Here is a 12,826-nt window from a genome sequence, read left to right on the forward strand (position 1 = left end):
TATCCTAGTAGAGGTATCCCCGTCCAAAATATTTTGAAGGAAGATGTGTTAACCGCTTGTCGATGACAAAACCGGAACTGACGCTGGCAAGTTAAACGAGGCCAAGCGCTAAAGGGTATGGTTCCAAGTGGCAGCCAAGCTTCCTATCCCGTCGTAACTCAGCGCAGCGCAAAACGCAATACGGTGCCATTGGCCAAGACTCTTAATTGCCCCGTGGTGATACGGACCTCTTACCAAAACGATATTCTTTCCATTCTCCCACTTGTTCGCGAGTCTCTCTCACTTACTCCTCATGAGTCATCACACGCGCGCAAGCACGCACTCTCGATCTCGATTTTCATCTCTATCCATCTGGCATCTCGCCTCGCTCATCTCTCTCTCTCTCTCGGACACACGCGCACAGTGCACACTCTGTCCCTCTTACACGCACAGCCCGCCAACATGGATGAGCATTCGCCCAGCGTACTCAGTGGCCAGTCTATGGGTATTGGCACGTGGTCATGGGGAGACAAGCAAGTCGTTCGAACATTCTCTCTCCCTTATTTTGCCTTCAGGATTCCAAGCTCTAATTATGGCTGAATCTTTCGATCCTAGTATTAGGACATTGGCTAGTCCTTTTGAAGTATTTCTTTACCATATGCCATCTCTTTTTTGGTAGTCCTGAATCATGTCTGTGGCTATGTACTGGTATCTTCTTAGAATTAATCGCAATCATTTATAGCTGCTCGCTTTTGGTTTAATACATGTGTTTTTTCCCCCAGATCAATGTGGGGATACGGAGGCTATGATCAGGATCTGACGGAAGCTACAGCAGAAGCTGCTTTCAAGAAATCCTTAGAGTGTGGTCTAAGGCTCATTGATACTGCCCCTATGTATGGCAAAGGTATTATCCACCTCAAACATGTTAGCTTCTTCTCTTCATCATCTGACATCCACATCACGCTTCGGTTTTGAGATGTAGAAGACAAGTTAATGGCCTGAATCAGTTCTAATTGTAGACTGTCAGTGCATGTTAATGGTTTGGTTATGTAGATGTTAATGGTGTGTATCAGTTCTAATTGTAGACTGCTTTGAAAATGTCAGTAGCAGTAAAATGTTACAAAACTGCTGTGACTTAAATTACTTGCAGAAACTGCGAATTCCAGGACTTGTAAAGATTGCAGAGTAAGAATAGGGTAGGAGTTCTTTGCTTTCAGGATTTCTGAAGCTTGAAAGTTCCATTAATTTTCGCATGATATAGGAAATAAAAGCAAGAGCAGATCTAGTCTCAGAATGCAGGTGAATCTTAAGAACCAAGATTTCACATAGTTTTGTGAACTGAAGGGTGTCCAAGATCCGTTCAAATCTTCTTATTCTCCACTTCTAAGTAAAGGTTGTTCCACGAAAGTACCACTTTGTCCAGTAGTGAAAGCTGTCCAAAATGGTAAGACACACTGTTGTTCAAATGGCAAGATTTATGCTATCTCTAAAGCATTGAAGGATAAAACACTTTTGAAGTACTTTCAGAGATTAAACCATTTGTTTCTCATATCAAAGCATCGGATGCATAGCTTAATATGTGCAAATTGATTAATTTTGATGAGAAGGTGGTCCCTTCTCCTACTTTTGATGGGCATTGTTGATCAGGGTATCAAGCTTTTATTCAACACTCCAGCCGATCCATCCCACCACATTTGTCATTTGTCTATTGTCCATCCATCTCAACCATCATTAATGATATATTGAAGAGCTTCAAATGAAGACAAAACAAAAGGTAGTTCTGTTCATAGTGTTGTGGAAGTGTGGCAGCCTTCATGTTACATCCTTGGATATCCAAGATAGGCACCCACAACATTGGCCATAGCCATTGATCAAGGACCCAAAGGTAGTGGCCGCCCAAGTCTAGTTCCTTTCAAGTCCTAGAAAAGGAGTCAAAGGTTCAATTGTGGGAGATCTAGTTTGATCACCACGCTAAATAATAATTGTGAACACAAAGATCACTTGGTCACTAAATATTTTTGTGAATGTAAAAGCATTTGCTTTACATTAAATTATTGCCTTATGTGCTAGAGCCTTGTATGGATTGATATGTATGTTATCAAAAGATGCATTCGTTGATAAATTCTTTATTCAATGCTAGTGCTGGAATCTGTATCTCAATGCTTTGTTCAGATGGTAAGATCAAGGGGATATGATTGCTAGATATACAATAGGCTTGTTTTTGGAGAGAGGTCTTATTGACACCATTGAATTCGTCATGCTTTCATGGTATGATCAAGGAGATATAGTTGGGTACATATTGGGATATCTTGACATAGGCAATGCTGATCTTTCGGAGGCCAACTTGATCAGAGCCTTATGCTCTTGTATAGTCTGGGGGAAGAGGAGAATAGTGTGGGCAAGGAAGAGGATGGAGACAATGTACGCCAACACATGGGAATCATTTGTCACAAGTGGATGCATCAATGGAAGCATAGAAAACTACTGTAGTAGACAGCATAACAGAAGAGAGAAGAGAAAAGAGAAACACTGCAACAAAAGAAGAGCATTGCACAAAGAACTCAGAAGGAAAAAGATCGGAAAATGGAATCCATATATCAAGACATGAGAGTAGAAAAACAATGTGAATCACTAGCTGTGTGGGCATTGGCATGAGCTCCCTCTCTCCACGGAACTTGCTGTAGAAGTATACAGGATGAAGTGATAGGAGGGAGTACTTGGCCTATAAATAGGCCCCCCAACATGAATTGGTTGGCCAACAAACAAAGGCCAATAAATTAAAATCAGCCACATAGAAAATGCAAATCGGCCATAAAACATGCCCAAATAAGTTGATGGCCACATAAGTGAAAAGGTAGATGCCTAGCCCCCACTAATACATACACAAACTCACACTTGAACTAACATATCCTAGATCATGGGTAATCTGGTACAATACAATATACAATGAGAACAACTGATCAAAGTACATACAACAATGGCACTCAGAGAACTTGAAAATAGAAAGTAGTCATAGGAGTGCCCTATGTCTGTCAACAATGCCTCTGATGTAGCATATTTGGCCATCTTGTCACCAATGTTGTAGTGCATACATGACCATGGATTCCTTGGAGCCTTTGGCCAAACCGCCAAAGTGTCCTCTTACGTAAACTCAAACTAGGAGCCAATCCCGCTCTTCGTCAAACAACTCATCCTGAACCTAGAAGTCAATCCCAACTCAAGGATGTCTAATTACCAGGCTTCGATGGATGTGTCAAGGAAAACTCCTCTCTGGATCCTATGCACATAGATAAAAGTATAGATGAGGCATGAGCATATATCAATTGCCAAACTTATATGAGCTACTAGCCATAGGAAGAAATAGATCTTCCTAGGCCTATAGCAATCAAGAAGGATGACTTGACAATCAAGTTGATTGAGTATCTATGCTTGTGAGTTAAATTTACTACCACTAGTCCTTCAAAGTCAGATGACAACAAGTCACTTTGTTTCTTAACAAGCTACTCTCAATATGTATGCAACAACTTTATGTCAATCTCAAACGCTCGCCTTTTATGAGTTTGAATGCCAATTCTTACATTTTGCAAGGTTTTTTGACCAAGTAAAAATAAAAAAGCAGCTCCCTTACTTCAGAGCGGGCTCTAATACTCAATTATCAAAAAGAAAAGCTTGAGAGTGGAAAAACATTAACTTTAAGTTGATTGATGAGGAGTATGTTAGACAGTCATTTCTTGGACAGTCGGTGGACAAGAGAGTATGGCAGAGTGGCACATCAGCAGTACGGATGTCAGCAGCCACGTCAGCAGTTTGCATAGGTGCTACGTGGCAGCCTACAGTTGGACAGTTCATTATTATTTTTTTGTGCAGTCGGCTGCATTTAATGCAGCCAACCTGTTGCTGAGCATTCTTTATTTCCTGGCTATTTATAGTCATGTTGTTGCACACTCTCCCATCTATTCACTTCAGATTTTGATCTTGAGATCTGTTGAGTGAGACATACTGTGCTCAGGTTGACGGAGATCGAGGTCATCAAGTTAGAGACATTCACAGATATTTCCTCTGCCCTTGTGTATATTTCTGCACTCTTATACAGCATACTACACTGCAGATTTTCTACGTTTACACTCTCCTTTTCTCTCTCTCTCCTCTCTGTGTTCACTCCCTCTCGGTCTTTGTCCTACGCTTCCGCATTGCTGCACTCTGACATGGTATTAGAAGTGAAGATGGTTTGACTGAGGACTGAACCTATTTGAAGAGGAGATTTCAGCACGATGACACAAGGCTGTGTTTCCAGGATTTGAGGGCGAGTGGGAGGGTTGCGCATTGGATCAAGACTGAAGCGAGCGTGGGTGTGTGAGAAAGGAGTCTAATCGGTGAATTTGCTGCAGGTTATTGCCGTTCGTAGGGGAGAAAGGCTGTGTTTGAGGCCTTCCATTGCAGATTTTACTTTTTCATCGTCTCCGGTGGGTGAAGAAGGTTTGGGCAGCGGAGGAACCAGCCCTAGAAGGCTGTGTTTACACAATCAGAGGGGGCTGATTTTGCGTTTGTGCAAGTTTTGCAGGTTAACATGTCTACAGAGACTGATTTAGAGTTCCAGGCGATAATGGATAGGAAGGTGCCTGTCCTACCAGGTCTTCCATTGGATCAAGAGCTTGATGGTGACAATTATCGCATCTGGCGGGTGATGATGTTGGCGATTTTGGAGTCTTATGATTTGGCGGAATTGGTGATGGAGGAGATTAACAGGCCCTTGGTGAGGGATGAGTCCAAACTCTCTTTCAATGCTCGTATGGAGTTGACCAAGGCCTAGTCTCATTGGGACAAAGTGAATGCCAAGATTCAATCTTTTCTGTTTTTGTCTTGCACTACAGCTATGATAGCTCACATCAAGCATTTGACGGTGGCTCGAGAGATATGACTGGAGCTTGGCAAGATATACAACCGGATGACCCTGATGAAGAGGGTTTCTTTGGAGATGCAGATGCGGACCTTCTCCGTGAATAAGTCTTTTTTACTTCGAGAACACATCAACAAGCTTTGACAACTTCAGATGTAGGTTCAAAATGCGAGGAAGCCTATTTCCTCCGAAGACATGGCGATCACATTACTGTCCCAGTTGCCGCTACGATTCGGTACTTTTTATTCCGTCCTTATTGCATCAGGGCAGGAGTCAACTCTTCGGTGGGAAGAGTTGGTTCCTATGATCTTGGACCAAGAGGAATAGTTGAAGGGATAGAATGCTTCCAAATTGGATGCATTGGTTGGTCAAGCCTCTCAGAAGAAGGAGAAGGACCAAAAGAAGAAGAAGGAGGATAACAAATCCAAGAAGGACAAGGAGAAGGAATTGACTTGCCATATTTGTGGTAAGACTGGTCACTGGAAGAAGGATTGCCTCGACAAAGACAAGAAGGACACCAAGAAGAAGGACACGAAGGATTCTGGAGCGGTGGCTGTACCCTCATCAGCTACTTTTCTACACTTAGCAAAAGAAGAAGAAGAAGGACAACAAATCCAAGAAGGACAAGGAGAAGGAATTGACTTGCCATATTTGCGGTAAGACTGGTCACTAGAAGAAGGATTGCCTCGACAAAGACAAGGACATCAAGAAGAAGGACACGAAGTATTCTGGAGCGATGGCTGTACCCTCATCAGCTACTTTTCTACACTTAGCAGTCATTGAGGACTCTACATCGAAGACTTCTGATGCTGCAATGACAGCTCCCCAGGCTCGAGAGTGGATTGTGGACAGTGGTGCCTCATGGCACGACTCCTTCCGATGGTGTTGCCCATTTGTGACCTTCGCGTGGGAAAATTCTCATTGGAGACAGCTTTTCTGTGTCTATTGCTGTGCGGGGTGAGATGCAGCTTATTCCAGATGGATGTAGTGGTACCCACACTTCCTAAGCATTGCACGTGCCAAGCTTGGGGTATCATTTGCTTTCGGTCCATAAGATTTGTGCTCTTGGTCTCTTGGTGGAGTTTGACAGCGATACTGTTCGCGTCCTTGATTGTGGATCAAGGAAGGTTCTCTCTGCAGGATATGAGGAGGATGGTATCTATAAGTTAAAGTCTTCCCTAGCTCTTACCTCTCTTCTTCTTACCTCTCAGACACAGTCCGAGCTTTGGCATGCTCGGTTTGGCCACATGAACTATGAGTACCTTTGAAAGGCATCACGAGGGTCATTTGTCCGGGGATTGCCGGACATAGTGGTGAGCCATTAGCCATGTGTCTCTTGCATTCGTGGGAAACCGCAATTGGATACGATTCCCAACAAAGCTTCTAGGCGGTCTACTTCAACCATGGAGCTTGTATCTAGGGATCTTTGTGGCCCGATGAGGGCCGAGTCCCTGGAGGGGAGCTTGTACTTCATGTTGATCGTAGATGATTACAGCAGGATGACTTGGGTCTATTTCATGACTTTGAAGTTGGAGGCTTTCTCTCACTTCAAGGATTGGCTTCTCTTTGAGGAGAACTGTTTTGGCCGATGAACTAAAGACCTTGCGTTTAGACAAGGGAGGTGAATTTATGTCTAATGAGTTTGCTCGTTTTTGTGCAGATAGGGGCATTCACCAGGAGTTTGCTAACACCAACACTCCCCAAGAGAATAGCATTTTGGAGCGGAAGAACTGAAGTGTGATCGAGATGGCGCACACTATGATGGAACACCAACAAACATCTCAGTTTCTGTGGGCTGAGGCAGTAGTTACCGTAGTTCACATCCTCAATCGATCTCCCACTTCGGCCGTTGACAGGATGACACCTTTTGAGGCTTACTTCGGGACTAAGCTTGATGTCTCTTATTTCAAGATCTTTGGGTGTGCCGCTTATGTGCACATTTCGAAGACGCAATTTGATAAGTTCGAGGCGGCTTCCTGACGACAAGTTTTTGTTGGTTACAACTCCTAGTCCCAAGGTTATCATCTGTTTGATCCCGTCAAGTGGGATGTCTACACGAGCTGAGATATGCGGTTCGTGGAAGTTCCAGCCACAGAGGGGGGTGAGGAGCACCCCGTTCTTGAAGATCCAAGGGAGAGTTGGGCTCCTAAGGCAGTTCCTTTGGAGCCAGAGTCTTTTGATGGAGATTCTTCTTTTGATTCCGAGTCTTCACTTCCATCGCCCATCCCCGAGGAGCTTCGTCGGTGGATGTTCTTGAGTCTTTAGCTGTAATGTGTCCACTAGTATCATCCAGGACACGTCTTAGTAGTCCATCGGAAAGGATGTCTAGAAAACTCCGCCCGGCACTCCCATGGAATGTTACGGGATTTGCGATCTAGGGCTTTCCGCATCTGCCACGTAGTGGAGGTATTCTGGCCGTTCCCACTTAGGATCGACCTGAATTAGGGTTTTCTAGATTGGTATTTCCTAACAGCAACTAGCGTCAGACCCAAGCGAGCTACTTTACGTAGAAACGCCATGTCCGAAGCGGATTCACGCTGCACTTGGTTCATGGAGAATGGGAAACGAGAGGGATGCAAAGCTCAACCTCTCTGCCATAAGGCATAGTCCCATTCTGTTCCCCCTAAAACAATGTAAATCGGTTCACTCATAACTCTAGGTTAACACTTTAGTTGTTCATGTTCTTTGATGATCTTCCTGTTGTCCATCATGATTTGAGAAAAGTTTCCGGCCAACCGGGACCACCCATCCGTAGGACGGATCTATGGCCCATCCTCCGCACTTTCCTCGGTTGTTTTAGTTATTTAATTACCTAACACATTAGTCGGACATGTAACAACCAGCTTCTTTAATTAATCCGTTAGGCACTGGTTCCTTCACGTAATCTTATCACTTGACATAGAAAAACAATATCAGACAAGTTCCTTGTTAACAGGTTATTATATTTATCTTTGAAATACAAAGAGTCCAGCCCGTAGGCTTATCCACAATCCGCCCGAAGGCTATCCAGCAATCCACAGGGATCACTAATCCAAGTTTCCACCCATAGACTAGTATGCGGGCCTCGAGATTCAATCCCGAGTCACATTAGTCTCTTGTGCAGGACCCGGAAGGCGAGGGATTTACGGCCAGAGCCCTTCTGGCACCCAAGCGTCCTCCTGCTCCAAGTAGCGCTCAATGGAGAGACCTCTCGCAGCGGGTTCAGTCCACTTTCCCGGTGCGGTCAACAACCCCCTTGGTTAGGGTTAGGCAGGCAGTCGGGGGTAACTGAGCTGCCTCTCCCTTCAGGCCTTCAACCTGAAGTATAGATATTCATTTATCTTTTAATTCTTTTGAACAAACAAAGCCAAACAGTGCTCTAAAATCTGTAGCAAGCATAAACATTTCCATTGATCGTTTTTGTTGGCAAACTGCTAAGGAATGAATCCTTTCTTTCGAATGCCTCCAGCACTCGATCCGGGATAACTTGCAACTTGGCAAAATCCCCTATATCCTGGGTTAGGGCGTACCCTATTAACCCGACTTGGTCAAATCTTGAGTTTATCGGTTGGTCTTTAGTTTCCAAACAATCTTCCTTACTCAAGAAGGATACTAAATTAGGATGATTATTTATTCTCTTGCAAGATAACTTGCGTAAGGATATGCCAACTTCATTGCGAGAACTTGGCCATTCCCTTGTGATCCAATCACAAGATCATATGACTCCGCATTTGTTGCGCAAGTGTTGCATCGAACTATGAGACCATGGAGTCACGAAACAATCTGTTTCAGGTTCTTTAAGCTGACTCGTTAGACCTAGGGTTTCCAAGCTTCATCTTTATAAGAGTCTCAAGGACAAACCCTAGTTCCTTTTACGATTACAATTCACTGTACCTACATTCAGGGAATGTGGGCAAGTATTTAAGGTATAGGTGTTTCTTGGAATTTAACTCATTCCCAACGAGTATTTCGCAGCATAGGTGTTTTAAGTTTATGTCAATTTGGTTAACTCTAGAAGATAATTTCGAGATTACTTCCACATGATTCGTTGTCTATGCGTAAATTGATTTTTCAATCCTAAACTTTATCGATTTGAGGTTAGGTTAATTCCAAATAATCTTCCTACACTTTTGCGAACAAAATTCATGCTAAACAAGCAACCTTTTACTTGATAATTTATGCTGTTGACAAACGATATTTTCCTAGAGTTTATGCATCGTAAGAATCATTTCATGCTTGCACTTTCCATGATGATTCATTGGAAAGAGGATATGGATTAATAGTACGAGATGCAGTTTATACTTCTAGGCTTAATCGAAGTATACTATTTCAATGGATAATAATCTAATCTTATAATTCATTTCAATGCATAAGCTATTTGCTAGAGATGCTTTTATGCTTTCTTTATTTTGCATGTTTCATTAAAAGCATTGATGACTAAGTTCCTTCGACGTGAACAACTAGGACGAAAATATATCTTATTTCTAACAATTAAACTTGCAAGATTGAATGACAACAATATCAAATAATAATTTAGAAAGGAAAACCTGGGTTTGGGGTGAGATATCCACGTGGATGCCGGGAGACGACTCTCCCGCGGTTGCGCCTTGGACTTTCTTAGGAGGCATTTCCGCCGTGGAAGCAGCTTAACAACTTCTTTTTGATATTCCATCGTGACTCTCTTCCGCAATAACTTGCACCGTCCGTCGAAAGCAATTTTTTTGAAAGGCTCCCTCCTTGAAGTCGGGAATTCAAAAGGGTGTTTCAGAATGTTTCACGACTAAGACCCATTAAACCATGGGGATGGCTTAATGGCCTTTGTAAACTTTCGCACGAACGGGAGTAGAAAGGTGTGGAAAAGAAAACACAAGGCGGGGGAGAGCTCCAAGGGAAAATAATAACCGTAAAGGTTATAAGTAAGGTTGAAGGACCCTTAAATCAAACTTGGAGAAAAAGAGGCTTATGGGGGTTTTACACATGGGGGGGGTGAAAGGTTTTGAAGCCAAGGAAAAGGCTTAAGGGGTAATCACGGGAGAAGTGGTTTTAAGAGGCCACGAGAAGGGGGTGATTCCAAAGGCAAGGGGAAGGCCTAAAGGAATTTAAACACACGGGGGGAAAAAAAGGGTTTCAAAGCCCATGAGAAAGGGCTTAAAGGTTTATAAAACACGGACACGGGGGGGGGGGGGGGGGGATTTGGTGAGTCACAAGAAGGGGGGTGAAGGGGGGCTTATTAAGCCCTTTGGAAGCTTTCTCCGAGGAAGCTTCTAAAGCTTCCCCACGTGGGAGGGGAAAAGCTTAACCGCAACTGGCGGCATGATGGACAGGCGGCGAGGCCTGCGACTGCAGGTGGTGGTGCTGGGAGGACAGGCAGACGGACGACAGAATCAGGCGGCAGCGGCGGAGTGCTCCCACACGTCTTCTTTCTCTCCCGTTGACTGCATTAGCGTAGGGGCAGCACTCCCTTCATCTTCAGTTCCTCGTCCTCCTCCTCCTTCCTCCGGCAGTAGCTCCCCTTCTGGTTAAATAGGGGGGGAGGGGAGATGATTCCTCCCCTTCGTGTCAGTGCGCATGGTTGTGTCCCTCTGCGAGCTCCACCGAGGATCTTCTGCTACCTTACTATTCCTCCCCCTCCAGCACGACTGTCGGTTTGGGGGGGGGGATAAGGAAAAAAAAATTGCATTATCGTCAAGAAATTAATAAAATTGCCTTATCATTGTCCCCCTTTTCTATAAGGGTAGTTCACGCGAGGAAAGAGATTTAGAACTTTACATTCTCTCCCCCTTAGAGGAATCGAGATGTCCTCATCTCGAGATAAAATGGGGATATTGATGGTTGAGAGTGCCTTCATCTACCCAAGTGGCATCCTCTTCGGGATAATCTTTCCACTGGACGAGGCATTCTCTCAAGGTTCTGGATCTTAATTGTCTCTCCCTAACATCTAAGATCCTGTCAGGCCTTAGTTCAAGGACTCCTTGACTAGGCATTACAACTTGTTGGTTATCAAGTACATGGTTAGGATTAGGTACATACTTCTTCAATAGGCTGATATGGAATACATTGTGAACCTTTAGGTTCTCAGGGAGTTGCAATCTATAAGCATTAGGTCCTAGGCATTTGAGGATCTTGTACGGCCCACAATACCTTGGACTTAGCTTCTTGCAATCTCCTAAGGATAGGGAACTCTTCTTAGGGCGTACGCAAATGAAGATCATGTCTCCTTCGAAGATTCTACCTTGACGCTTCAAATCCGCGTATGCCTTATGTCTATCCTTGGCAGCTTGGATGTCTTGTCTTATTAACTTTATTTGGTCATCCGTCTCTTCCAACATCTGCCTTGAAGCTTCAACCTTTAAGGTTGGATCTGAGAAGTTTAGGGGACTTCTGCAGTCATGACCATACAATGTTTGGAAAGGGGTCATTTGAATGCTTTGTTGGTAAGAAGCATTGTAGGCAAATTTAACTAAAGGTAAGTATTGAATCCATCTCTTTGGCTCTCGACAACAGTATGCCCTTAGCATATCCTCGATTCGGCTCTCGACAGCAGTATGCCCTTAGCATATCCTCGATGACTTGATTTACTCGCTCTGTTTGGCCATCCGTTTGGGGATGGTAGGCGGTGCTAAAATAGAGTTGAGTCCCAATAGCTTCAAAGATAGCTCTCCAGAAGTGTGACGTGAAGAGAGAATCACGATCACTAATGATTCTTCTGGGTAACCCATATATCTTGAATATCTCCTTCATAAACAATCTTGCAATGTCTGAGGCTTTATAGTTTGTCTTTACTGGAATAAGGTGTGCAACCTTAGTAAGCATGTCAACCACAACCATGATGGAGTTGTATCCACCCTGGACTTGGGGTAGGCCTACAAAACAAAATCCATACTGATGAATTCCCATTTCATTTGGGGAATGTCAAGCGGTTGCAGTTTCCTTGGCATCTTGACATATTCGGCTTTGATACGTTGGCAAGACAGACACTCGGTGACATATTTGAGAACGTCACCTTTGAGCCTCTCCCAATGGTAGCTCTTCCTAACTGCATTGAGAGTCTTGGTATAGCTAGGATGTCCTGCGAAAGGGGAATCGTGAGCTTCCCATAATATCTTCTGCTTAAGTGACTGGCTTGCTGGTATACATAGCCTTGTTCTATAGTAGACGAGTCCATTATTAATAAAGAATTAATGATACCTAGCATGCAACTTTTGGTTCTGATCCTTGATAGAGATCTCCCTTAGCATTGTTTGGTAGGCCGGATCATGGCATGCATCCTCTCTAGCTAACTCAAGTATTGGATTGTTTGGCATAGATACTTTTGTAGCTAGAGATCTAGCTGTTGATGGATTCTGCAGGATTAGAGAATTAAGGAAGGCCTTGCGACTGAGTGCATCAACAACTACATTCTCTTTTACTGGTCGGTACTTGATCTCAAAGTCATATTCTTCCAACACTTCAATCCACTGACGTTGCCTCATGTTGAGCTCATTTTGGGTAAAGATCCATTTGAGACTCTTATGGTCAGTTACTAGAGTAAACTTATTATCCAACAGGTAGTGTCTCCAAAGCTTTAGAGTGTGGATGATAGCTAATAATTCCAGATCATGCGTAGCATAATTCTTTTCATGACTCTTCAATTTCCTTGAAGAGTATGCTACTGGATGACCTTCCTGCATGAGTACACACCCCAAGGCAAGAATACTAGCATCAGTTACTACCTCGAACTCCTTATTGAGGTTTGGAAGTTTTAGAATAGGTGCTGATACCAAACTTTGCTTCAATCCGTCGAAGCTATTTTGTTCGGGAGTTGACCATGCAATGGAAGTTTGCTTCTTCAGTAAGTCTGTCAGAGGTGCTGCAATCAAAGCATAGTTTTTTATGAAGACCCTATACCATCTTGTCAATCCAAGAAAGCTGCGTATCTCTTTGACAGATGTTGGTATTGGCCATTCTAGCACATCTCTGACCTTGGCTGGG

The 12,826-nt window shown here is 43.7% G+C and overlaps 1 protein-coding gene across 2 annotated transcripts in view; it reads left to right on the plus strand.

The window, feature by feature from the left end:
* Nucleotides 1–215: 215 nt before the first annotated feature.
* LOC148011056 (putative oxidoreductase At1g06690, chloroplastic) overlaps nucleotides 216–12,826 on the plus strand; it is a 28,414-nt gene continuing 15,803 nt past the window's right edge. The window contains exons 1-2 of one of the 2 annotated variants that reach the window (XM_087672012.1): nucleotides 216–622; nucleotides 762–883. In XM_087672012.1, coding sequence (XP_087528138.1) covers nucleotides 766–883 — 118 coding nt within the window. In that variant the 5' untranslated portion in view covers nucleotides 216–622; nucleotides 762–765. The remainder of the gene's footprint in view (nucleotides 623–761; nucleotides 884–12,826) is intronic. The other variant, XM_087672011.1, reaches the window with a different exon arrangement.

This window comes from Lygodium microphyllum, chromosome 29 (genome assembly GCF_053477565.2).
Source record: "Lygodium microphyllum isolate KBCC chromosome 29, Lygodium_microphyllum_v1.1.10, whole genome shotgun sequence".
Taxonomy (NCBI): Eukaryota; Viridiplantae; Streptophyta; class Polypodiopsida; order Schizaeales; family Lygodiaceae; genus Lygodium; species Lygodium microphyllum.